Consider the following 27421-nt stretch of genomic DNA (forward strand, 5'->3'; position numbering starts at 1 on the left):
TTAATTCCAAATGAGATATTTATTAAAGATCATTACACAAAATACCGTATCAACATAGGCGTACACAGGAAATTGTAGGATATGTTAACTTATATCATGTTGAGGATACTGGAAGCTATATACATTTTTGAGTGTGTATTTAAAAATTGAAATGTGTTATCCCCCTCTTCTGGGTTAGGCTAAGGAATGATTGAAAACACACAAGAAAATGGCATTTAGTTTGGGTAGTTACCAATACCCAGCCACACTGTCTTTAACAAAAAAATAAAAAACACTTGGCACAGCAGTTTTAGGTAAGAATATTCTTATTAAATGATTAAAACATTCTGTGAAGAGATATTCATGATCAAGATTGTTGTTTTATGGGATGGTATAAAATGAAACTTACAAAGTGTAGAAGTACAAATAAAAAATTTATCGAACTAAATGATTTAGAGATCTGTTCGAAAATTAAACCTCTCAATAAATATATCCCACAATCACTACCATAGCTAGAACGGATGTTACACTATTTGCTTGTCATTCTAATGTATGAAAAACAGTTAAAAAAATAGGTTAAATTGTATAGAGTGGTTTTTACCTTGGGAACAGCTGGTGATGGTAAAGCAAAGTACAAAAGGGCCTTATTCTGATTGACTCATCAAGCTGCGAATTTCGTAGCTTTGAGAGTCATTGAAACGCTGCCTGCTGAGTTTCCCCAAAATCATTCGATAGTCGCCGTCCATCAAATGATTTCTAAAGCGCTCACAGATGTAAGGTCACCTGTCTTACATCTGCAAGCACACTGTGCGGAAATCAGGTGGGCAGCCGACATCCGCTGCCTATCCCATTGGGGAACTACCATGGGAATGATCGGCGTTCCCATGGGCGCAGCCCGTTGCCGTCGACTCCCAAGTTAAGCTGGGTACACACTGGCTGATTTATTGGCTGTTCCAATTGAACTGCTTATATATCGTGGGTGCGTTGGCGTGATTGTACCCACGATATGACTGTTTCTTGGACATACTGTGTCATACCTGCAGCACAGCCAATGGCTGATATATCAGTATATCATGTCTGTATGAGCAGCTGTACACTAGCTGCAGAGGTTGCTGGTGATTGACAGCACAACTGGGCGGGCACAAGTAATGCCATGCTGACGATCGGTAAACGTGTACGCACTTTCTGATCTGTCGACCTAGTTTGTACTCAGCATTATTTAAGTATGAACTGTGGATTAGTGAAAAGAGCATCATCATCGCCGTAGACTGGATCGGAAGATAGTTAGAACTGCATTGGAATGAAATAAAGTACTATTGCTAAGCTGAAATATGGCAATGCAATGTGTGACTATATGCCAACAAAATGTGTGAAAATGTGCCTTTGGTTACAGCACTAAGAAAACTTAAGATAAAAGTTGTTCAGAGTTGTAATGAAAGGAGTACCCAACCACTTCACTCATAGCCCGTCAGCAGGAGAAAGTGACGAAACATGGAGTAGCGATGCTCCCTTTGAAGAATAAAAAATAATCGGACACAATATCACTCGTATAATGACATATACAAATCCATACTGTGAATTATTAGTAGTTGCTGTGGCATCAAAGTCCAAATATTCTCATGTCACTCATCTGTGACTTAACATAACATATGCAGTAGGCGCGACCAGAACTGAAGAAGAAATGGCTTTTAGAGATGCCCAACCCACTTCATTCAGTGCAATCATCAGCGGAGGACAGAACTGGAAGACAAAAGAAAATAAAACACCACCTCTAGAGCTTGTCAGAATCATTCTCAGAATTAAAATCACAGAACAAGCATGGGTAAGTTCCAAGCAAAAAAGGTTGGGGACCATAAGGATCTGTTTAACAATACCGTGGGGAGCAGTAATGGGCAGTGGATCTCCTTCTGAGCCCCAAACTGCAAGCCTCCGCTACTTTCACTTTATAAGCCATCTGACCTTTTACAATCTATATGTCCCATTGGCCTCAGAACCTAAAGATTTATTGTCTGATCTGGATAGTTGGGACAAATATCTGCTAATTTGCTTCCATAAATTACCAAATTTTTGTTCCAACAAGCCAGATCGGACAATAAATCTTTAGGTGTATGGACAGTTTTAGTCTCTGCTGCATGCCCTGATTAATCTATAATCTTAGCTTTGATGGAAAGCTTTGGCTTCAGGAGATTAAAGCAGTGCACACCGCTAAATGCTATACTGCATTGCTGTACATACTGCACAAATTGCATATATTGTACATGCTTTATGTAACACCTCATCAGCTGAGGAATCCCACTCGACTTCCAGAACATCCAATGGGACGATGCAACCACCCAAATAATCAAACAAGAAATTGGTTACATATTACAGTACACACTATAAAGATGGTCTTTGCGATCCATTGCGGATCACAACAGCGTCCAATACATCATATACTTTGTACCCTATCTGATGAAGCTGCTGGAGGCGGAGAAACGCGTCATACAACTTTATACTACCTCCACCATCTTTTCTGGAGCTACAGAACATGACCCCAAAGCTGCCTGCATAAAAAGCAAGTACAGTTACACTTTTATCCAGCACTGCATTTAACAGTGGCTGGACAACCAGCAGTCTGTGACCATTGGGACCATTTTTATTTACACCCAACATTGGTGTTTATATTGTCTGACCAGACAGTGGAAATCAATAAAACCCTCATTCTTTTACACTGATTGGTGTTTTAAAGAAGCATCTAAATACTAGTCCAATAATAACAAATGGACATAATCTTCTCAGGAGAGCCACCCATCTACCGATCACCGGCTATTCTTTTTATGTAATGACTACGCACTAAATGTGTATATTTGTCTTTTTATTGTAAAGTATCACTGGCCAGTGAATATATGTTTAATTCAATTTTATCTTTTTTTCATTTATACATTGTTTCTAGCGCGTGTCTATATATGTGTTTATGGATGCATGTACATATATGTGTATGTATATGTATGCATATGTACTTATAATCTATTTCTTTGTACCCTGCTTGACTTTCCGAGTTTATTAGCCTGAACCAGCCAACATCTGCATCATATGAGCACCTCCTTAGAAACATAGAATTTGATGGCAGATAAGAACCACTAGTCTGCCCATTAGGGTGGTGAGTGGTGACACAGTGTTTCATGAGTTCTGTTTACTTCATTAAAGAATAGGAAATTAGCGGAATCCATCGTGCTACAAAGTCTGTGGTTACTTTTGATCCCACTTGTACGAGACGAGGTGTATCATTCCACTGTTTATATTTTTTATACATACCAACCAATTTCATTTGATAGCAGGGGCGGATTGGCCATTATATCGACCGGGAACTTTCCCGGGAGGCCGACAGTAGTGAGGCCGAAAGATGTGCATGCAGCGCAAACAACACAAATGTACAGCTCACCTCAGGCTGACTGCTCAGCGGCAGGCGGCGTCATTGGCAGGCTCAGCCCAGTCCCTGTGTAGTGTAGCCCCGCCTCCTCCTCGTGCCCTCTTCATTGTACACCAACCACATTGTCTAAAATAAAAACATGAGTCCGGTCTCCATCGGTGCCCGGCTGCTACTGTATGTGTCCCCGCCTGCTCTCACCCTCTGTTCCCCGGGACTCGGAGAACAGCGGGCGGGAGGAGGCGGGCCACATCTTGCAGCAGGAGGAACTGGGTCGGCGACTCATATTTTTAGATTATATGTGGATTTTAATTTATACTTGGTCCTGGAGAGGACTCGAGGAGGCAGGGCTTGGAGAGAGAACAGCAGGAGGGAGGGGGTGTGCTTGGCCGGGACTGGACGCAGGGTCCTGTGTGCAGGTGCCACTGCCGCCCCCTGCAGCAAGACCACCAACGCGCCGAAACAACCAGCGGGACTATGGAGCAGGGAGCATGCAGGATTGGGAGCAGTGCCAGTGCCCCATCGGAAGAAGCAGCAAACTGAGGCCCGCCCCGGAGTAGTGGCTTATTGAAGTCACCACCCCTGGTAAGTGGTGACTGAATGTGGGGTGGGGGATTACTATGTTCATATGGACCCGCACTGAGTTTGTAATGGGAGGAGTTGGTGTTTGTAATTGTGTATGGGGCTGTTGTATTGTTGGGGGGGGGGGGGCTGGGTCGAAGTATATATGATTGGATGGATATGAGAGGCAGTGTATATTTGCATATATATGGATGAGGGTGGAGGTAGGTGCATGTATGTATATATGAGACCATCAGTGTATGTATGAGAGCAGCAGTGTATGTATGTATAAAAGTGGTGGTATGAGCGGCAGGGATCGGGTGTATGTATGTATGTATATATGAGAGCGGCAGGGATCGGGTGTATGTATGTATGTATATATGAGAGCGGCAGGGTGTATGTATGTATGTAAGAGAGCGGCAGGGTGTATGTATGTATGAGAGCAGCAGGGACCATGTATGAGATCGGCAGGGACAGGGTGTATGTATGTATGAGAGCGGCAGGGTGTATGTATGTATGTATGAGAGCGGCAGGGTGTATGTATGAAAGCGGCAGGGTGTATGAATGAAAGCGGTAGGGTGTATGAATGTATGAGAGCGGCAGGGTGTATGTATGAAAGCGGCAAGGTGTATGTATGAAAGCGGCAGGGTGTATGAATGAAAGCGGTAGGGTGTATGTATGTAAGCGGCAGGGTGTATGTATGTATGAATGAATGCGGCAGGGTGTATGTATGTATGAATGAATGCGGCAGGGTGTATGTATGTATGAATGAAAGCGGCAGGGTGTATGTATGTATGAGAGCGTCAGGGTGTATGTATGTATGTATGAGAGCGTCAGGGTGTATGTATGTATGAGAGCGTCAGGGTGTATGTATGTATGAGAGCGTCAGGGTGTATGTATGTATGAGAGCGTCAGGGTGTATGTATGTATGAGAGCGTCAGGGTGTATGTATGTATGAGAGCGTCAGGGTGTATGTATGTATGAGAGCGTCAGGGTGTATGTATGTATGTATGTATGTATGTATGTGAGCGTCAGGGTGTATGTATGTATGTATGTATGTATGTATGTATGTATGTGAGCGTCAGGGTGTATGTATGTATGTATGTATGTATGTGAGCGTCAGGGTGTATGTATGTATGTATGTATGTATGTAAGCGTCAGGGACCAGGTGTATGTATGTATGTATGTATGTATGTATGAGAGCGTCAGGGACCAGGTGTATGTATGTATGTATGTATGTATGTGAGCGGCAGGTTGTATGTATGACAGCGGCAGGGACCATGTATGTATGTATGTATGTATGTATGTATGTATGAAAGCGGCAAGGTGTATTTATGAGAACGGCAGGGACAGGGTGTATGTATGTATGAAACCGGCAGGGTGTATGTATGAGAGCGGCAGGGACAGGGTGTGTGTATGTATGAGAGCGGCAGGGTGTATGTATGTATGAGAGCGGCAGGGTGTATGTATGTATGTATGTATGTATGTATGTATGTATGTATGAGAGCGGCAGGGTGTATGTATGTATGAGAGCAGCAGGGTGTATGTATGTATGAGAGCGGCAGGGTGTATGTATGTATGAGAGCGGCAGGGTGTATGTATGTATGTATGTATGAGAGCGGCAGGGTGTATGTATGTATGTATGAGAGTGGCAGGGTGTATGTATGTATGTATGAGAGTGGCAGGGTGTATGTATGTATGTATGTATGTATGTATGAGAGCGTCAGGGACCAGGTGTATGTATGTATGTATGTGAGCGGCAGGTTTTATGTATGAGAGCGGCAGGGACCATGTATGTATGTATGTATGAAAGCGGCAAGGTGTATGTATGAGAACGGCAGGGACAGGGTGTATGTATGTATGAAAGCGGCAGGGTGTGTGTATGTATGAGAGCGGCAGGGTGTATGTATGTATGTATGTATGTATGTATGTAGGAGAGCGGCAGGGTGTATGTATGTATGTATGAGAGCGGCAGGGTGTATGTATGTATGAGAGCGGCAGGGTGTATGTATGTATGAGAGCGGCAGGGTGTCTGTATGTATGTATGAGAGTGGCAGGGTGTATGTATGTATGTATGTATGAATGAGAGCGGCAGGGTGTATGTATGTATGTATATGTATGTATGTATGAATGAAAGTGGCAGGGACCATGTATGTATGAGATTGGCAGGGTGTATGTATGCATGAAAGCGGCAGCGTGTATGTATGTATGAGAGCGGCAGGGTGTATGTATGTATGTATGTATGTATGAGAGCAGCTGGGTGTATGTATGTATGTATGTATGTATGTGAGCGAGCAGCAGGGACCATGTATGTATGTATGTATGTATGTATGTATGAGAGCGACAGGGACCAGGTGTATGTATGTATGTATGTATGTATGGGAGCGGCAGGGACATGGTGTATGTATGTATGTATGAGAGCGGCAGGGACCATCTATCAATGTATGAGAGCGGCAGGGACCGTGTATGTATGAATGAGAGCGGCAGGGTGTATGTATGTATGTATGTATGTATGTATGAATGAAAGTGGCAGGGACCATGTATGTATGAGATTGGCAGGGTGTATGTATGCATGAAAGCGGCAGCGTGTATGTATGTATGAGAGCGGCAGGGTGTATGTATGTATGTATGTATGTATGTATGTATGAGAGCAGCTGGGTGTATGTATGTACGTATGTATGTATGTATGTATGTATGCATGTATGTATGTATGTATGTATGTATGTATGTGAGCGAGCAGCAGGGACCATGTATGTATGTATGTATGTATGTATGAGAGCGACAGGGACCAGGTGTATGTATGTATGTATGTATGTATGTATGTATGGGAGCGGCAGGGACATGGTGTATGTATGTATGTATGTATGAGAGCGGCAGGGACCATGTATGTATGTATGAGAGCGGCAGGGACCGTGTATGTATGTATGTATGTATGAATGAGAGCGGCAGGGACCGGGTGCATGTATGAGAGCGGCAGGGACCGGGTGCATGTATTTATGAGAGCGGCTATTATGGATTTGTAGCCGCCCACATGAGGCAACTGGCAGACATTTTCCAGGGCCACTTTTAGTCCCCAATCCACCCCTGTTTGATAGTGAAGCAAATGGTTATTGGATGGAAAGTATTACCATGCTTCAAGCTCCAGAATGATAGGTAAGGCTTTAGAATACTGCTAGAAAAAAGAATAGGTTTGGAGGGGTATGGTTCCAATGGTGGAAGACTGGGCATAAAACAAACATCTAATAAAGAATATAGTACGGTGTACATACAGTGTAGTATGGCGCTCAGACAGGGGGGATCCCAACGATCAGTATACCGGATGTGGGAATCCCGTCTGCAGGTGCTCCGACAGGGGGGCGAGCACAAAGAAGCCCCTTGTGGGCTCGCTATGCTTGCCACAGGTTCTATTCTCCCTCTGTGGGGGTCGTGGACCCCCACAAGGGAGAATAGCCCCTTTTAGTCAGGGTCCCCCCTGTTGGAGCACTGGCATGCGGGATTCCAATGTCGAGATACTGACTGTCGGGATCACCCCTGTCGGAAAGTCCTCCAGCATCCTATATACACATGCACACACTGGCATACAATACATAGATAGGCTTACACCAAAATAGAGGTTCCCAGACCTGGCACCAAGGCACCTTAATGGCCTAAGTATTAAGACGAACCATACTTGGACATAGATGACTTAATCAGTACATCAGTCAACTCGATTTAGCCATGGATATAGCCATATAGCCATGGAAATCCATAAAACCTGGATTGTTAGGGTGCCTTGTGGACTAACTCTGGGAACCACTGCATGAAACAATAAGTAGCCTAACATAAAAAACATTATGTAGAACATACTGCGCAAAATACAATTTAGTTTACTTTTAAACCAAGGTTATCCCATACCCTGCAAAGTGGTAAGCTTTCACATTGGCAGTGTGTCAGATATATGTGCAGATGGACATGCACGCAGTTCTATCAGTCGTGACTGATGTCACAACTGTGCATCCCCCCTGAAGTTTGCGCTTTCAATTACCGATGACTTGTGCTGTATGTGTAAGCACGGTTGGCAGATTGCCCCTTACACACAGAAATAGGCAGATATATCCCTAGACTAAATATATATCTGTGAACGACATTGTTCACACAAAACATGTTACATCCGGCCTCCGGAGCAGCGGGCAGCATGGTGGCGGCAGTGAGGAGAGGGAAGAAGCAGCGCTGCTCACCCCCGGCAGCAAGGGCCGCAAACCGCTGGAGCAGCAGCGGAACGGACAGGACCATTGGCCTGCGGAAACCACACTGGGAGCTCCAGCTCCATCCACAGAGCTCCCCATCCCCCGGCCCCACTGCTGGATCACAAGCTGAGACGGCCACCGGGAGTGAAGAGGAGAGAGGGTCGGGATCCCCCGAGGCAGCGGCGGTCCGGCCTAGTGCAGGCCCCACACAGAGGTCTGCAGGCATCTATCCCGCGACCCGGCATCCAGGCTCCCATCGATGGTAGAGGTGAGGGGAAGCTACGGGAGGGCACCAGCGGTGCCCCCAGGAGACATCGTGGCATATATATCAGGCCAGGGAGGGCCTAACTCCAGCCCTAGGCCTCACTGAATCTCTCTCCCCCACCAACTCCAGCCCTCAGTGACTGTCTTCCCTCCCGCCACCACCACCACCCACGGCTCTCCCTACAGGAAGATACAAGATGGCACCGCAATGGCTGCCTAGGAACTGTGCACTCAGCCATATGTGTCCCGTGTCCTCTATGTGATAACTGTACTGTCTCTGTTACAACTGTGCTGTCTTTGCTCACACTGTTACCTCATACTGTGCTCACACTGTTACCTCATACTGTGTTCATTCTGTTACCCACCTGGCTGCTGCAATGACCAGTGGCGCCGCTGGTGGCTGCCTAGGCGCCGCTCAGCGGGCATGTTCCCCCCGCATGTAATGTCCCAATGTAACGTATGTAATGTCACCCCCCCTCCTTTATCCCTGCTTGATGCTGCACTGTATTTCACAAAAAATTCCTAGTGTGCGCAAGCACACATTGCCAATATTGTTGATTCTATTCTATATCGCTGATACACACTGGCCGGTGATGCATATTGGCCGTTCAATAAAAAGGCTGATATATCACCCAATGTGTACCCAGCATAACTTACATCATGCTAAACAGCATCTTGACCACTGCCCCACATTTAACTGCAAAGTGCCATTGTTGCGGCATTTTAATGTCAGCAAAAGTACTAGATATCGCGCCCTTTGCGGGTGCAGATGTGGGCCGGCATCTGAGCAAGGCAGGAGGAGAAATAGTTATTACCAGAGCTGTGCTGTGGGGATAGAGAAGAAAAATTAATTATTCATATTAAGGCGAACCTGATGGATCTGTAAAAATAAATGCCAGTTTGTGCAGTATAGCTGGGTACACATTAGGGTGTCCGCCCATTCCGCTAACCTTACCAATCTGACATCACAACAGGTGGGCAATAACATGTGCCGGTCCAGATGTGCTGTGAGTCGCCGGCAGCCACTGACCTCCCGTACCCACAGCGTGATACCCCGATATATCTGTGACTATATCAGCCATTAGCCCTGTACACATGCTTAGATTTGATGTTAGATTCGATTTTCTATTAGATCTGGCATTAGATCTGTACTTTTGCATTCGATTTCGATTTCACAATGTACTCATTCGATTTACTGGATCGAATTCGAGATTTCCTTGGCTGCACAGTCGATTTTTCTATTTGATTTTGAGAAAACGGGAGCGCGCATCGAATCGAATGCAGATTGAAAATGTCCTAAAAATCATTCGATGTGGATTCGATTTTGCTTCTATAAGCAAAATCGAATCGAAAACAGGGAAAAATCTAAGCGTGTGTACACAGCTATTAGCTGTGCTGTAGGGCTGTCAAGATAGATCTAGTCCCCAGACAGATTGAGGGTACACACCTGTCCATGATACTGAAGGACCGACCTGTCAGTCAGTGGGGGTCGATCCTATTAGCACGTAAGGGTGCAAGGTGCTGTTGAAATGCTGGAAACGTCACCCAAATAAAGACATTCTCGTACCCTTAGCTGGGCCGAATTCACTTAAAATTGCTTGCATCCCTATAGAGGTGGGAGCACTTTTAAGCGTATTCAGTCCACCATAAAGTGTTCCTAGTGCCAGGATGATTTGTGAGTGAATCATCCGCACCTAATAGGATCGACCCCAGTGTGTACCAAGCATAACACAAACTGTGCAAAGGGTGCTGCTATATTTGCTCCACATCTGTAATATGCCTAAATAAAGAAATTGGCTTTACTTCCTAAAGCTGTTTATGCTATCAAAGAAAACAAAAATCAATGCAACAGATAAGCAAAGAAGAAACGTCTGTCAAACAATGCTCTTAACCAAGGAAATAGTGGGGGTGTGCATCATTAGGTCTACCACTATTGGTTGACAGCCAAAAATGCAACATGCATTGAGTTGGCCTTCTACAAAGGTCGACAGGAAAAAGGTTGACATAAGATAAAGAGTTTTTCATTGTTTTTTGGTGTCTATGTAGGCAGACATCGACATGGACACCACATGAGTGTACCGTGTCCACTTGCCATGCTTTAACCCCTTCCTGACAGAGCCAGTTTTTGCGTTCCTGACAGAGCCCTTTTTTTCAAATCTGACATGTCTCACTTAAGTGGGGATAACTTTTTTTTGCTTTTACTTATCCCAGTGATTTTGAGATTGTTTTTTCGTGACACATTGTACTTCAAGTTAGTGGTAAATTTTCGTCGATACGGTCTGTGTTTTTTTGTGAAAAATACCAAAATATCGTGAAAAAATGGAAAATTTAGCGATTTGCAAAATGTTAAATTTTCTGCTTGTGAGACAAATAATCTTACCACTCAAAATAGTGAATAACTAACATAGACCATATGTCTACTTTATGTTGACATCATTATTTCAACTTCCTTTTAATTTTTTTGGACACTAGGAGGCTTACAATATGAATAGCAAATTCTCAATTTTTCAAGAAAATTTCAAACACTGATTTTTTTAGGGACCAGTTCAGTTCTGATGTGACTTTGAGGGACTTGTATGTGAGACACCCCCATAAATGATGCCATTTCAAAAACTGCACCCCTCACAGTATTCAAAACAGCATTTTGGAAGTTTGTTAACCCTTTAGGTGTTTCACAGGAATTAAAACAAAGTGTAGGTGAAATTTCAAAATTTCTTTTTTTTTGCAGATTTGCAATTTTAATACATTTTTCTAAGGAACACAGTACATTTTACTAGAGAAATGTGACTAAAAATTGATTCCCCCAATTCTTTTGTTTTCATAAATATCCTATATGTGGCCCTAGTGTGCACGGTGACCAAACCACAGGCTTCATAATAGAAGGAGCACCTACTTGATTTTGGAGCCTCCTTTTTATGAGATTATTTTTTAGGCACCATGTAGGTTTCTAGGCACCATAACATGCTAAAAATTAGGAACCCCCCCACAAGTGACCCCATTTTGCAAACTACACCCCTCAGGGAATTCATCTAGGGGTATAGTGTACATTTCAAACCCGCAGGGGTTTCACCAATTGTGGTACAACTGGGCAGTGAAAATGAAAAATTATTTTTTTTACACAAAAATGCAGTTCTGGCTCCAAATTTGTCATTTTCAGAAGGTATGAAGGAGACAAAGCACCCCAAAATCTGTGCCCCAATTTCTCCCGAGTACGGCAATGCCTCACATGTGACCAAAAAATACCAGTTGGGTGCATGGCAGGACTCAAAAGGGAAGGAGTGATTTTTGGATTTTGCAGCTCAGATTCTGGTGGAATTTTGGTGGGTGCTATGTCGCATTAGCAAGACCCCCCAAGCACCAATACAGTGGAACCCCCCCACAAGTCACCCCATTTTGAAAACTACACCCCTCAGGGAATTCATCTAGGGGTATAGTGTACATTTCAAACCCCCAGGGGTTTCACCAATTTTGATACAAGTGGGCAGTGAAAATGAAAAATTACATTTTTTTACACAAAAATGCAGTTCTGGCTCAAAATTTTTCATTTTCAGAAGGTATGAAGGAGAAAAAGCACCCCAAAATCTGTGCCCCAATTTCTCCCGAGTACGGCAATGCCTCACATGTGACCAAAAAATACCAGTTGGGTGCATGGCAGGACTCAGAAGGGAAGGAGTGATTTTTGGATTTTGCAGCACAGATTCTGGTGGAATGAATGGTGGGTGCTATGTTGCACCAATACAGTGGAACCCCCCCACAAGTCACCCCATTTTGCAAAGTACACCCCTCAGGGAATTCATCTAGGGGTATAGTGTACATTTCAAACCCCCAGGGGTTTCACCAATTTTGATACAAGTGGGCAGTGAAAATGAAAAATTACATTTTTTTACACAAAAATGCAGTTCTGGCTCACAATTTTTCATTTTCAGAAGGTATGAAGGAGAAAAAGCACCCCAAAATATGTGCCCCAATTTTTTCCGAGTACGGCAATGCCTCACATGTGACCAAAAAATACCAGTTGGGTGCATGGCAGGACTCAGAACGGAAGGAGTGATTTTTGGATTTTGCGGCTCAGATTCTGGTGGAATTTTGGTGGGTGCTATGTCGCATTAGCAAGACCCCCCAAGCACCAATACAGTGGAACCCCCCCACAAGTCACCCCATTTTGAAAACTACACCCTCAGGGAATTCATCTAGGGGTATAGTGTACATTTAAAACCCCCAGGGGTTTCACCAATTTTGATACAAGTGGGCAGTGAAAAAGAAAAATTACATTTTTTACACAAAAATGCAGTTCTGGCTCAAAATTTTTCATTTTCAGAAGGTATGAAGGAGAAAAAGCACCCCAAAATCTGTGCCCCAATTTCTCCCGAGTACGGCAATGCCTCACATGTGACCAAAAAATACCAGTTGGGTGCATGGCAGGACTCAGAAGGGAAGGAGTGATTTTTGGATTTTGCAGCTCAGATTCTGGTGGAATTTTGGTGGGTGCTATGTCGCATTAGCAAGACCCCCCAAGCACCAATACAGTGGAACCCCCCCACAAGTCACCCCATTTTGCAAACTACACCCCTCAGGGAATTCATCTAGGGGTATAGTGTACATTTCAAACCCCCAGGGGTTTCACCAATTTTGATACAAGTGGGCAGTGAAAATGAAAAATTACATTTTTTTACACAAAAATGCAGTTCTGGCTCAAAATTTTTCATTTTCAGAAGGTATGAAGGAGAAAAAGCACCCCAAAATCTGTGCCCCAATTTCTCCCGAGTACGGCAATGCCTCACATGTGACCAAAAAATACCAGTTGGGTGCATGGCAGGACTCAGAACGGAAGGAGTGATTTTTGGATTTTGCAGCACACATTCTGGTGGAATGAATGGTGGGTGCTATGTTGCACCAATACAGTGGAACCCCCCCACAAGTCACCCCATTTTGCAAAGTACACCCCTCAGGGAATTCATCTAGGGGTATAGTGTACATTTCAAACCCCCAGGGGTTTCACCAATTTTGATACAAGTGGGCAGTGAAAATGAAAAATTACATTTTTTTACACAAAAATGCAGTTCTGGCTCACAATTTTTCATTTTCAGAAGGTATGAAGGAGAAAAAGCACCCCAAAATATGTGCCCCAATTTCTTCCGAGTACGGCAATGCCTCACATGTGACCAAAAAATACCAGTTGGGTGCATGGCAGGACTCAGAACGGAAGGAGTGATTTTTGGATTTTGCGGCTCAGATTCTGGTGGAATTTTGGTGGGTGCTATGTCGCATTAGCAAGACCCCCCAAGCACCAATACAGTGGAACCCCCCCACAAGTCACCCCATTTTGCAAACTACACCCCTCAGGGAATTCATCTAGGGGTATAGTGTACATTTAAAACCCCCAGGGGTTTCACCAATTTTGATACAAGTGGGCAGTGAACATGAAAAATTACATTTTTTACACAAAAATGCAGTTCTGGCTCAAAATTTTTCATTTTCAGAAGATATGAAGGAGAAAAAGCACCCCAAAATCTGTGCCCCAATTTCTCCCGAGTACGGCAATGCCTCACATGTGACCAAAAAATACCAGTTGGGTGCATGGCAGGACTCAAAAGGGAAGGAGTGATTTTTGGATTTTGCAGCTCAGATTCTGGTGGAATTTTGGTGGGTGCTATGTCGCATTAGCAAGACCCCCCAAGCACCAATACAGTAGAACCCCCCCACAAGTGACCCCATTTTGCAAACTACACCCCTCAGGGAATTCATCTAGGGGTATAGTGTACATTTAAAACCCCCAGGGGTTTCACCAATTTTGATACAAGTGGGCAGTGAAAAAGAAAAATTACATTTTTTACACAAAAATGCAGTTCTGGCTCAAAATTTTTCATTTTCAGAAGGTATGAAGGAGAAAAAGCACCCCAAAATCTGTGCCCCAATTTCTCCCGAGTACGGCAATGCCTCACATGTGACCAAAAAATACCAGTTGGGTGCATGGCAGGACTCAGAAGGGAAGGAGTGATTTTTGGATTTTGCAGCACAGATTCTGGTGGAATGAATGGTGGGTGCTATGTTGCACCAATACAGTGGAACCCCCCCACAAGTCACCCCATTTTGCAAACTACACCCCTCAGGGAATTCATCTAGGGGTATAGTGTACATTTCAAACCCCCAGGGGTTTCACCAATTTTGATACAAGTGGGCAGTGAAAATGAAAAATTACATTTTTTTACACAAAAATGCAGTTCTGGCTCAAAATATTTCATTTTCAGAAGGTATGAAGGAGAAAAAGCACCCCAAAATCTGTGCCCCAATTTCTCCCGAGTACGGCAATGCCTCATGTGTGACCAAAAAGTGGCAGGACTCAGAAGGGAAGGAGTGATATTTGGAGTTTGCAGCACAAATTCTGGTGGAATGATGGTGGGTGCTATGTCGCATTAGCAAGACCCCCCAAGCACCAATACAGTGGACCCCCCCCACAAGTGACCCCATTTTGCAAACTACACCCCTCAGGGAATTCATCTAGGGGTATAGTGTACATTTCAAACCCCCAGGGGTTTCACCAATTTTGATAAAACTGGGCAGTGAACATGAAAAATTACATTTTTTTACACAAAAATGCAGTTCTGGCTCAAAATTTTTCATTTTCACAAGGAATGAAGGAGAAAAAGCACCCCAAAATCTGTGCCCCAATATCTCCCGAGTACGGCAATGCCTCACATGTGACCAAAAAATACCAGTTGGGTGCATGGCAGGACTCAGAAGGGAAGGAGTGATTTTTGGATTTTGCGGCTCAGATTCTGGTGGAATGAATGGTGGGTGCTATGTGGCATTAGCAAGACCCCCGAAGCACGGTGAAATGATGAACCTAATATTCCATAGATGTGTGGTATATTTTAAAACACTCCTTTATACATAGGCCGGGTTTGTCGGGGCAAGTGTCACACTGGAAAATAGTTTGCTTTCTTATTCCCTTTTTATAGCAAACTTTGCACCTTTTTTGTGTCCTGCCCTTTTTTCCAGTGGAGGGGATTTCATCAGGAAAATGCTGCCCTGGTACAATACGGGGGCCAGTACTAGAAGTACTGGGGCCCTCTGCCTGCTGGTTCCCAAATATTAGGCCCTTTATGACTTCCTCTTGAAAGTGCATAAATGTCCCCCTCTGGCCGGTAGAACGGAATAGCACGTAAGCGTTATACAGTGCCATCTGGATGATATACACGGCCACCTTCTTGTACCAGATTTTTGTTTTCCGCAGGGCACTGTACGGCTTCAGTACCTGATCTGAAAGATCCACTCCGCCCATGTACCTATTGTAATCCAGGATACAATTAGGTTTGGAGGTGTGGGTACTGGTACCTCGTACAGGGACGGAGGTGGTACTGTCTCCGTGAATTGTTGTCAGTATAAGGACATCCCTCTTGTCCTTATATTTGACCAACAACATATTTTCGGTGCATATTCCCCTGCTTTCACCCCTTCTCATTACTTGGGCAATGTGCGTTTTTGGGAGGCCTCTTTGGTTCTTGCGCACAGTACCGCAAGCTGCTGTACCTCTTGAACCAAGGGCCTTAAACAGGGGGATGCTAGTGTAAAAGTTATCCACATAGAGGTGATAACCTTTATCCAGGAAGGGGTGCACTAAATCCCAGACAATTTTCCCACTAACACCTACGAGGGAGGGGGGGCATTCTGGCGGTTGAATTCTTGAATCCTTCCCTTCATAAACCCTAAACCTGTGGGTGTACCCTGAGGTGCTTTCACACAGTTTATACATTTTTATGCCATACCTTGCCCTCTTACTGGGAAGGTACTGGCGGAATTTAACCCTTCCTTTAAAATGTATAAGGGACTCGTCGATACAAATAAATTTTTCAGGGATGTACACCTCTTCAAATTTGGCACTGAAATGATCAATGACCGGCCTGACTTTGAATAGCCGGTCAAAGGTGGGATCATCTCTGGGTGGGCACTGTGCATTATCGGTGTAATGTATAAATTTAAGAATTGTCTCAAATCGAGTCCGGGGCATGGCCATACGGTAAAATGGAGTACTGTACAGAACATCTGTACTCCAATATTGCCTAATTTCTGGCTTTTTTACTATGCCCATATGAAACACCAGACCCCAAAACGTCATCATCTCTACTGCATCTACAGGGGTCCACCTAGCAAATGATGACGTGGGGTTTTGAGCAATAAACTGCTGGGCATATAAATTAGTTTGGTCCACCATTAAATTTATAAAATCATCAGAGAAAAATAATTTGAAAAAGTCAATTTCTCTGAGACCTGTGGAATCAAATTGGATTCCTGGCATGGCCAAAAACTCAGGAACCTGGGGCTCAAAATTGTCTGGTGGTGGGGTCCATACTAGATCAATTATTGGGGGGGGAATCTCAGCTGATCTACGGGGGCGTCTTTGAGGGGGTCCCTCATCAGCAGAGGAGGAAGAGGAGCTTAAGGCAAATCCTTCAAATTCCCCGCTTGCATCACTGCCTGTGTCAGAGTCAGAAGCAAGCATGGCATATGCCTCCTCCACTGAATACATTCTCCTGGATGATTGGGAGGACATTTGGGAGGACATTTGGGAGGACATTTGGGATGCCATTTTTATTTTTGTGTTACCGGTAGTGAAATGTTTCAACACGTGTATAGTGTAGGGGGGGGCACAAACTTTATTTCAATCCGGGGGGTATGTAGTGTGTAGTGTGTATGTGGTGCAGAAAAAAAAAAAAATGCTTTATACCAATAAAAAAAAAAAAATGAAGGGGTTAAAAAAAAAAAAAAATGAAGGGGTTAAAAAAAAAAAAAAGGAAGAGGTTAAAAAAAAAAAAGGTCCTGCGCCAAAAATTGAGCACAGATGTTGGTCAGTAACGTCTGTCACTGAACAGCGCTCAAAGGCAACAGGAATTTGATCAAAAAAAAAAAAAAAATAGATCAACCCTGTGCCGAAAAAGATGATCAGTGATGTACGTCACTGATCAGCGCACAGCGGCCACAGGACACCCACAAAATCACAGTGTGTGTAAAAAAAAAAATTAAAAAAATACCCCACAGCACACACACAAAAAAAAAAGGTGATCAGTGATGCGACACTGATTACCAGTGAGGTGCAGCAGGTGCACAACCTTTGGTGCAACTGACAGGTATATATAAAAAAAAAAAAACCTCTGTACCCCCAAAAAAGTTGCTGATCACCTCAGATATAGTGATCAGCACAAAAGGCGGGGACAGCAGACACAAAATTTAGCACTCTCTATCACTATCTCTCTCTATCTCTCTATCTCTCACTATCTAACACTATCTAACACTCTATGACACTGCAGCAGCAGCACTCACAGGTATATCTATATATAAAAAAAAACCTGCGCCCCCAAAAAGTTACTGATCAGTTAATTTATACTGATCAGCACAAAAGGAGGGGGCAGCAGTCAGTTATATAAAAAATATATAGCACACTCTGTCACTATCTCTCTCTATCTCTCTCTATCTCTCTCTCTATCTCTCTCTATCTCTCTCTAACTATCACACTGCAGCAGCACAAAATATAGCACTCTGTCAGTAGGCCTCTCTCTCTATCTCTCTCTCTCTATCTATAACTATATCACACTGCAGCAGCACAAAATATAGCACTCTCTGACACTATCTCTCTCTCTATCTCTCTCTATCTCTCTCTCTCTCTCTCTATCTCTCTCTCTCTATCTCTCTCTATCTCTCTCTATCTCTCTCTATCTATCTCTCTATCTATCTAGCTAATACTAATACAGTGCAGCAGCACAATATCACAGTATGGCACAATTATTGCACAGGATCCAGGAAGCAATCAGCAGCGATCAGGTAAGTATTGCAGCAAGTATTTCTGGTCAGTATGGCGGCAGGGGGGTACGGTGACCGCACTGCACGCTTTCCAGACCGGAATGGCGTCTGCAGTGCAGTCACCGTTAGTTTAAATCTCCCTCCTTGGCTGTGATTGGTCCGTCGGTCCGACGGACCAATCACGGCCTTTGGGGGCGGGCGGGGTGAGGTGGGGTGACACCAGTGTCACCCTTACACCCCGCGGTGATTGGTGCTGTACTTTACAGCACCAATCACCTCTGATCCCGTGTCACCGGCGAACGTTATTCGCCGGTGACACAGGAAAACGCTGTGAATGGCTGTTCACACTGAACAGCCAATCACAGCGATCGCCGACGGGGGGGCGGCATCGCAGCCCCCCCGGGGCATGCACGGACATGTCTGCTGTCAGGGACAGCAGACATGTTGAAACTGTCACCGCGTCTATAGACGCGGTGACAGTTTAAATCCATGACGTACATTTACGCCATGTGTCGGGAAGTGCTTCCCGACCATGACGTAAATGTACGTCAAATGTCGGGAAGGGGTTAAGCAAGGTGCATATTGTACCCCTATGCTCACTGAGAACAAGTAGGTATTAACAAAAAAAAATAATAATGAAAAACTCATGTCAACCTCTATGCGTGTCGACCTATATAGTAGTGCAGCACTACTGAGAAATCTGTGTAGCAACACTGACAGTCAATACTATTTCCAGCAAAAGCAAGCAGTTGCCGGATAGTTCTAAACATAATGAAGCTAGAAAACCTGTAGAAGTAGGGTTCATGAACCACGAAAAGTAAATAGTAAGGCACACATATAGTATTAGCAATAAAATGTACAAAACAAAAAGTTATTTAAGCTGGTCATTAATCAATCCCTTCATTGTCATCCCCCACAGCATCCCTTCTGTAGACAGATAGACATATCTATATAAATATATCTATCTCTGTCAGGTAGGTGGTGTAGCAAGTAAGTTCAGCTGCCTTGGAGAAGGTGACATTCAGCTATTTAGGGGTGCCAAATGAAAGGTCTTATATCCCCCAAACTAGATATATTGTAGTGTCACTGTATGTGAGGATATTATTTGCTGGTGGGTATAAAATGAATCAGTAAATCCATTTACTTTTAAAAGTTTTGATACTAGATGAATTTCTATAGTTCATTCTATTAAGGAATTAGTGTTCCAAATCCCGAGTCGGACCTAGAATTTTGGTGTGAAATGGCTATTAGTGAACGCTAACAACCCAGGTCATACTCCGATTACAGCAGGGCTCCTATTAATAATTCCCAGATTACACTGCACACAGGCGCGGTGTTAGCTGTTCTGCTGGCTTGGAGATAATATCTCCAAGTACAAGGGATTTGGCTCTTCGCTATGGTATAAACAAACTGGGTGCCTAACAGGGATGGATTCAGGGGAAAATGGGTTGTGGGAACCTTTTTACACCAAGCCACCACCCAGGTCAACCTGCCGGGTGCCGGAAGCGTTTACCACAGTCGGGATCCCGACTGTCAAAACGCAGACAGCCGGGTGTCCGACACACACCCGCTATTTTCCCTCGTGGGGGTATGAGTACTGCTGTCTGAGTACGGGCAGTCGGGATCCCGACTGTCGTAGCCCCATACCACACCCAACCTGCCAATAACATGGGTTATTTTGGAGGCGAAAAAGAGGTAATACACACAGGCTGTAACTAGATTATGATCAGATTTATACTTGGGCTCTTCATGCTGCCTTGTGAGGACAATCTCATGGTATGGTGATCATAACATGTGTATCCAACTTGGTGCATTTTAACCCAAGAAAGATTTAAAAACCATAATAATAAATTGCACATACAACCATAACCGCTTCAAGACTGAAGCAAAATAACTTTGATGTGGTTATATTTGTCAGTATAAATACATGTTTTTAAATGAAAAAGGAAACAAAGTATGCCACAATGCTTAGACTTATTATTCACACAACATGCACGACTGACCATTATTCATGCTATGCCTGCACATCCGCTAGTTCTGGAGGCATTGGAGACTTGGGGTGCTTGCTTTCAAAGTGCTGTTTGAACGTTTTGGGATCTGGCATCTGTGTCTGAATAACAATAAATATATCAAATTCAATTTCAAATCCATCTCTATAGGACCATGCATCTCTACATATATCTGTCTATACATTTTGCAAAATGCACACAGATATCTTAGCCTGATGACATCACAGTATATACAAGGGAAGATAATAAGGATGGCAACACTCAGGTATAACACATGACAATAATACCTTATGGTGACTATACACTTATGTGATGTCTCATTGCATCTTGTGGTGCCCAGGGTAATTTTTTCCAGCAATCGATGTTGAATGCCATCTGCAATGCCACATCGGGTGCTGGAAGAGGGCTGGCATTGGAGTGGGGACCGGAGTTCTGGTGGCAGTGGAGCACTGTGAAGGAGTTCTGGCATTGGCGGGGCTCAGCAGCAGCAGCAGAATTTGAAAAGACTATTTAAAACACTGGGCAGCCCTCGGATTGGCTGAGAGAGAGAGCTCTCAGCCAATCAGCAGCCTCACATTCAGGTTGCCCAGTGTTTTAAATTGTTTTCTCAAATTCTGCCACTGCTGCTGAGCCCTGTCGCCACTAGCACTCCTTCACAGCACTGCACTCCACCACCTCCACCCACAGCCAGCACTCCGGTTCCCCACTCCACCGCCACCTGAACCCGACTGCATTCGAGCGATCGCATGTGGTTAAAAATCACATGTGATCGCTCAGGCAATTCGATATATATTATTTGCAGCAGATAATATTTTCAATGTGACCAGTAGGCCTGCGCATCATGCTAGGGAAACTTATTTGTGCATACAATCCTTCGATTTTTCACACAGATGCATTCGAAATTGAAGGCTTGTAAGCAATATTGCCCCTAGTGTATTGGCAGCATTAGATCCAACATTTCAGTATATTAACTTCATGATGAAAGAATGGAATATACTTAAATGTTGGATCCAAGGAACTGTTGTCACATATTATATCTAAGTGCTGCCTTCCTCCATATCTATTTACACATGCGCAAGCAGTGTCCTGAGGTGTGAAGGGTATTGGTGAATATATTTACATTTACCTGGTGCTTAGTAATGCCAGTACAAATAGTACAAAGCAGAAAAAACACAGAGCAACAGCACCTCTATACCAAACCCACCAATACATTTGTAATTCTGAAAACCATAAATAAGAAAGAGGGTGCATCCTAGTGCAATAAAAAAAAAAACAAAAAAAAAAACAGTGCTATAGATTAAAAAAAAATTGTTTATATAATAAAAAGGGCAATGAACACAAACAATATAAGAATCAATGACGCTTATCTGAACTGTTTCCTCAGCCAAAGAAAAATTCCAAGGTTCCCAAATATGGTCCTCTAAGCACTCTAATGGGTCAGGGTTACTGACAATGCAGATTCAACTGTTTCAAAACGCAAATCCACATAGGCGAGATTTAGCTGAAAATGGGCGGGATTAAAATACTGATGGTCGATATTTCCGCCTGTCGGCTGGGATTGAATACCCCTCTTAAAATCGAAGAAGACTTGGCAGAATGATGTAGGTGAGGAGTCTTACCCTGCACACAGGACATGTGAAGACCAAAGCCGCTTTTGCAGCAGCTTTCTGATCGCTTCCATGTTTCTTCTTCTCAGCCTGTTTCTTGGCATTCTTTTGTTGGGACTGGATCTTTTGCTGCCCACGAGCCATCCTGCCAATTCTATCAAAATCAGAAAACATTTGATCATTCACTTGTATAACTCACCTGCTCTATAATGATTTTTTTCAAGTGCTTCCTCTTTAACCCTTTTGCTAAAAACATATTACTGCTATTAAAAATTCGATTACTTATAGCCCACCACTGAAATAAACACAGCAGAAATTACTTTTATTTCCGCTATGATAATACATGCTACCATTACAGCACTATCAGATTAAAGGAATGTAATAGATCACGTAAAGTTTTTGTGAGAAAAGTTTACCAGTACTACTGGTGCTATGTTGGAGCAGCTGTGAGGGTGTCACATGGCAAGAAACATTTTAATTTAATTTGTAATACCACTTATGCAGAATTGTTTCTAAATCCTGGATTTTACGTGGTATTCGAGTGCCTGGCTGGTTCGCCAGTCCCATTTCAAAACTGATAATGTCCTGATCACCAAGGGGATTTCTTCTATGTAAAATGTCAAACCGCATCAATATTTGAGGGTTTTCACCCTGGGAATTTAAACCCAGGATGACTTTTTCACACAAGAAAAGGACCTGTGTTGAACAGCAAATTTGAGGTTAGAAATGTTTACCCCAGGATTTTTTTTTTCTGTGTGAAAGAGGTATTGTATTTCCATTCACAATACCTTTCAAAAAGTGTTAACAAGGATTCCTGTAGAGTCAATTCCAATGCATCAGCGGCCTTGAAGTGGTACTGATGAATCACTGCTTGAGCCAAGAAGACTCATTCAATTGTCCAGTTCCAAATTGTAAAAAAAAGTCTGGGATTTCAATCCTGGGATTGGAGTATCCAATACCGGGATTTCGGGATTAGACTGCGCATGCGCACTCGCTCAGACGCTGCCCGGCTGTTTCTCGAATTCCTGACCCCAGCATGTGTAGTGTGACAGTAGAGGTCACGCTGTGCAGGCCACACCGCCCACTCTGATGCAGCCCCTTCTGTGCCCGTGCCCTCCCACTCTCCTCCGCACGCCCGCCCGCCTCCTTTCCGGGCTGCGTCTTCTCAGGCTGCAGTGCTGTCTGCTAAGGAGGAGGTGCACGAGCCTGGAGGCACCGTGCACCTCTGAACCCACTCCACTCCCAGCTACCTGCTAATGTGCAGGTCGGCCAGTGTGGGGGTGGGTATGGGACACGCCTGACACAACTAGGGATGCTAATCCCGGGATTGAGCATTTTTCAATCCCAGAATTGAAAAACTGCCCCAGGATTGGCATCCCTAACTGTGGGTAAAAGAAAGTGGCTTGTTAGAGCCTTGGCAGCATTACTGCGATTAATATAATAAATGAAAATAATTGTAAACATTGACGACTAATGCTGCCCATACACTTGAGAGATATTGTATACAATCCTTCAATTTAGACTTCATCTGGCAGAGAAATCGAATGATTGTATGCACAAAAGTGTACCATTCGACACGATGCACGGGCATGCTGCTCGAATGTCGCGTCTCACATCTTATGTGCTGCACATAATATTTATCGAACTGTACGTGTGGTCAAATGTTGTTTTGTGCGCATGAGATTTTTCCAAACTGCGACGTGCGATGCTTGAAGAGTTCTGGTCACTTCCTGGCCACTCCTTTTCCACCCACCCTGTGCACATGGCAGGAGAGGAGAATGGAAGCACGCTGCTGGACTCGCAGGCTGCAGGGGAAATGGTAGGCAGGCTACACCACTGACTACCAATGTTTTTAATACTTTGTAAACAACACTGCACAGTATTTATACTCTATACTTTAATGCTGCACCACTGCTAGTTGCTGGCCGCACAGGCCCATGTGCAAACCATTATACTGCCCACTTGCCAGCATTATACTGACCACCATTATGCTGCATCAGGACAATGTGCACACTGTTTTATACTGCCCCACTGCCCACCATTATTGCTGCATCAGGCCCATGTGCACACTGTTTTATTCTGCCCCAATTGTCACCATTATGCTGCATCACGCCCATGTGCACGCTGGTTTGTACTGCCCTACTGCCCACCATTATGCTTCAGCAGGCATCAATATCAAATATCAACAGTATAATAAATGCAACTATATACACAAACTTTGTCAACAATATTTAGTTTCAAATCATCTTTATTGAATTTTTTTGTATATATATATATATATATATAAAAAAAAAAAAAGACATATACCCTTTCAAACTATATAATGATACATTTTACAAAAATAATACAATAAACATATATACACACACACACAAACAAGACAACACTACTGCCTACCCTCTAGAACCTCATCTACCTCAGGTCGCTCCTGACTAATAACTCATTCAACAATTCTATTTAACCTTCATATAAGGTTGTGCTTCCACAATATATAACTATTAAATTAAAAAAAATACTTTCTATAGTGCAAAACTATGTTACTTGGTGTATATTATTTAAACAATCGTTGTGCTAATCAAATACTCACATTAATATATAGTATTATATGTAGGAGATTATATCATATTGCTTATAAAAAAAAAAAACAAATAACAAACTTTTCCACAAGTGCAGTAAAACTAATTAGTGTAACAAATCCCCTTTATAGTATATTGAAAAATACCAACAGCCCCAAATTTTATAGAATTTATCAATTGAGTATCTTGAGAAATTAACATATCTCTCGTGTTCAATAGTATAGTTAACCAAGTTATTCCACCCAGCTATTACTGGGGCCTTTTTCGCCATCCAAGCAATGATAACCTTGGCAATCAAACTTAAGGTAATAGCGGCTTGCCTTAACTCATTTGACATTAAATCATCTGGCCATACCCCCCAAAACAAAAGCCAATGGCTGGATATCTCGACGGGGAATTCCGACAGTCACCAGAATGTCACTAACTCCCCGCCAATACCTCCGGAGCTCCACACACTGCCAAAGTAAATGCCAAAAATTGCACCCTGCTGCCTTGCATTTTGGACATTCCTTATTATTCCTTCCCGAGAATCTACCTATTCTCTCAGGTGTATAATACGTACAATGTAATATATTATATTGGATCTGTTGTATCCTTAGAGAATTGGTAGAAACCCTTGGTAATGATATCGCCTGTTGCCAGCCTTCCATATTGAGTTCAGGAATATCATTTATCCATTTACTGTAGCAGCGAGGTCTTCGAAGTCGTCCCTCTGTATCACATCAGTTAAATAATTAGAACACTTTGATACCCGTTTAACTTGCCTAGTTTCTTAATGAATAGTTTTATTGGCGCCTCATAAAGGTTAATGTGTACAAGTTTAATATATTGATTAAAGGCACTCCGTAGCTGTAAATATCGGTAGAACATATTCTTGTGGAGGTCAAATTCCTGTTGGATTTGGGAAAATTGTTTCATCATATTCTCATAAAAATGACCAATTGCTGTAATGCCAAACTGACGCCATGCCCCCCCCCCCCCCCCCTTGCTGTTTATCTAATTTCTTAAAGAAATTCTTAGAAGATTGTCAACAATATTTACATCTGCAAACAGGAGTACAGGGAGTTAAAATGGCTGCCTGTTTATATATCCCCCAGATAGGCCAGCACTCTTTAAATTTTTCAAGATCTGTTCGATAATCTGGTGTGTTTTTTAACACATTCGATCATGCGATCCAGACAATTTTTTTTTATCAAGCAGTGCATTCGATAAATCACATGATCGAATTCAAAATCGAATGCACTAAAATGCTTTTATCATGCGACTTATCGAATGGTGAGCTTCAAGGGAAATCGAACCTGAGATTGCATCGAATGCAATCGCACATGTGTATGGGCAGCATAAGCAAAATTGGCTTATGTTATTATTATTAACTTTTATTTATATGGCCTAAGCAAATATATGGAACATTTTACATTAACAGAGTATTTGATCTTCAACACCAGAGACAACAGGATGCCATTGCATAAACAACAAACATTTGTAGAACAACACACTGGGTAGGGCAGATAACTGGGACATAGGTTGGGCAATTCTTTGAAGCTAGTAGGAGTCACAGGTGTGAATCACATCTGGAATCAGTAGTGATCCCTTACCGAATATATGGATGGGCAGACAGAATCGAAATCACAGAAGGGGAAAGGTGAAAGGGGGACGGAGAACTGGTGGCACGGATTGAGCTGGGGAAGATAATTGAATATATGGCAATGTGAAAATATGCACTGCTCCAGCCACCCCTACAAATGCCAATAATACCCCATTCACAACACAAAACAAATTACAGGGTTAAAGCTTTTCAACCGGTAATTTGCTGGGAAACCCAGGTTTTTTGGTGGTGTGAAAGGGTCAACATGGGTCTTAAATCCCGGCACTCCGACCCTGCTCTTGACCAGGGTTGGAGTGCCGAGATTTAAGACCCGTGTTGACCCTTTCACACCACCAAAAATCCCGGGTTTTGCGGCAAATTACCGGGTTGAAAAGCTTTAACCCGGTAATTTGCTGGTGGTGTGAATGGGATCCAGCTGCACCCGGAAAAATTACCCAGCACTTAAAAATGCTGGGTAATTGCGGGGTGGCTGGTGTGAAAGGACACAGGACACTGCACTTCCAGGCAACAAAAAAGGAATATCACTGTAAAGTTTTTAACACTGGTATCAAGGCGTCAGGTTGATGGGTTGTGTCCATGGTTCAGCTTTAGGTGACTGCATAAGATGGGTAATGCTGCTTTCATCCTATTCACTACAAGGAAGGTACCTGTGCCAGGATGAAATTACCTTTTCACTTGTCAGTGTATTATGGCACTATTATTATGGATGTTTAAGCTCAATGTAGTTATAATAAAAAAACTTATTGTTTAGGTCTTAAATCAGAATTTGTTATAGTTAAAATACGAGAGCAGAAACACATCTGAGGAATGGCAGCTGCTGCTGCCACTACACATACTGTACATGTCAGAGCAGACATTAGCACTGCAGAGAAGCTAGTCTTCCCTTATGTGCAGCACTTCCATCAGCTGTACCAACGCAATCCCACAATAAGCCGTGCGGGAATGCATGCAGCTGTCATTACTAGGGAGACGTGGCAGCGGTGCTGTAGCGCCGCATGTAATGCAACTGCTGTTGGCAGCACCGGACAAAGAAGCAGTCGGTTGGCGGCTACGGAGCGACCTCCCATTGCCAGCCGGCGCTGCATCCCTGAATCAGGCCACCAGCTTGGAAGCAGCGTATGGGCTGCCCAGCACAGCGTCGGCTTCTACCTCTCCCTCCCCTTCCCCGGGCCCTGAACAGAACATACCACTGTTATCCCTCAGAGCACCGCTCACTGACGTCCCCCCGCGCCTCTTCTATCACGATATCCCAATCACTCGGTGTCGCCGACACCAGTTGGCGCTCACATCCGGCCTTTTCCGGCTCCTTCCAGTTTCAACAGCACGCCACTTCCTACCCAGCAGCACGGGCGTGCGCGTTGCTAGGCAACAGGCACCATAGAGTCGACTCCG

The 27421-nt window shown here is 43.6% G+C and overlaps 1 protein-coding gene across 2 annotated transcripts; it reads right to left on the reverse strand.

Annotated features, from left to right (window-relative positions):
* Nucleotides 1-27421, reverse strand: LOC146060357 (zinc finger protein 706-like). Of its 2 annotated transcripts, none has more exons than XM_083173484.1 (4): nucleotides 27217-27414; nucleotides 21860-22001; nucleotides 20235-20341; nucleotides 1-1719 (listed from the first exon to the last, which is right to left on the reverse strand). In XM_083173484.1, exons 2-3 carry the CDS (start codon nucleotides 21989-21991, stop codon nucleotides 20246-20248), a joined length of 228 nt encoding a protein of 75 aa, XP_083029610.1. In that variant the 5' UTR covers nucleotides 21992-22001; nucleotides 27217-27414; the 3' UTR covers nucleotides 1-1719; nucleotides 20235-20245. The 2 variants fall into 2 exon arrangements, with proteins under 2 accessions (XP_083029610.1, XP_083029611.1); XM_083173485.1 differs by lacking the exon at nucleotides 1-1719 and adding an exon at nucleotides 4097-9261 and having other exon boundaries at nucleotides 27217-27421.

This window comes from Crinia signifera, chromosome 2 (assembly GCF_055691185.1).
Source record: "Crinia signifera chromosome 2, ASM5569118v1, whole genome shotgun sequence".
In the NCBI taxonomy this organism is placed as follows: Eukaryota; Metazoa; Chordata; class Amphibia; order Anura; family Myobatrachidae; genus Crinia; species Crinia signifera.

Coding starts and splice junctions, on each gene's coding strand:
- LOC146060357 (XM_083173484.1), bottom strand. CDS start 21,991: ATGGCTCGTGGGCAGCAAAAGATCCAGTCCCAACAAAAGAATGCCAAG. Junction 20,342..21,859: donor TCACATGTCCTGTGTGCAGG/GTAAGACTCCTC, acceptor ATTGTTATTCAG/ACACAGATGCCAGATCCCAA.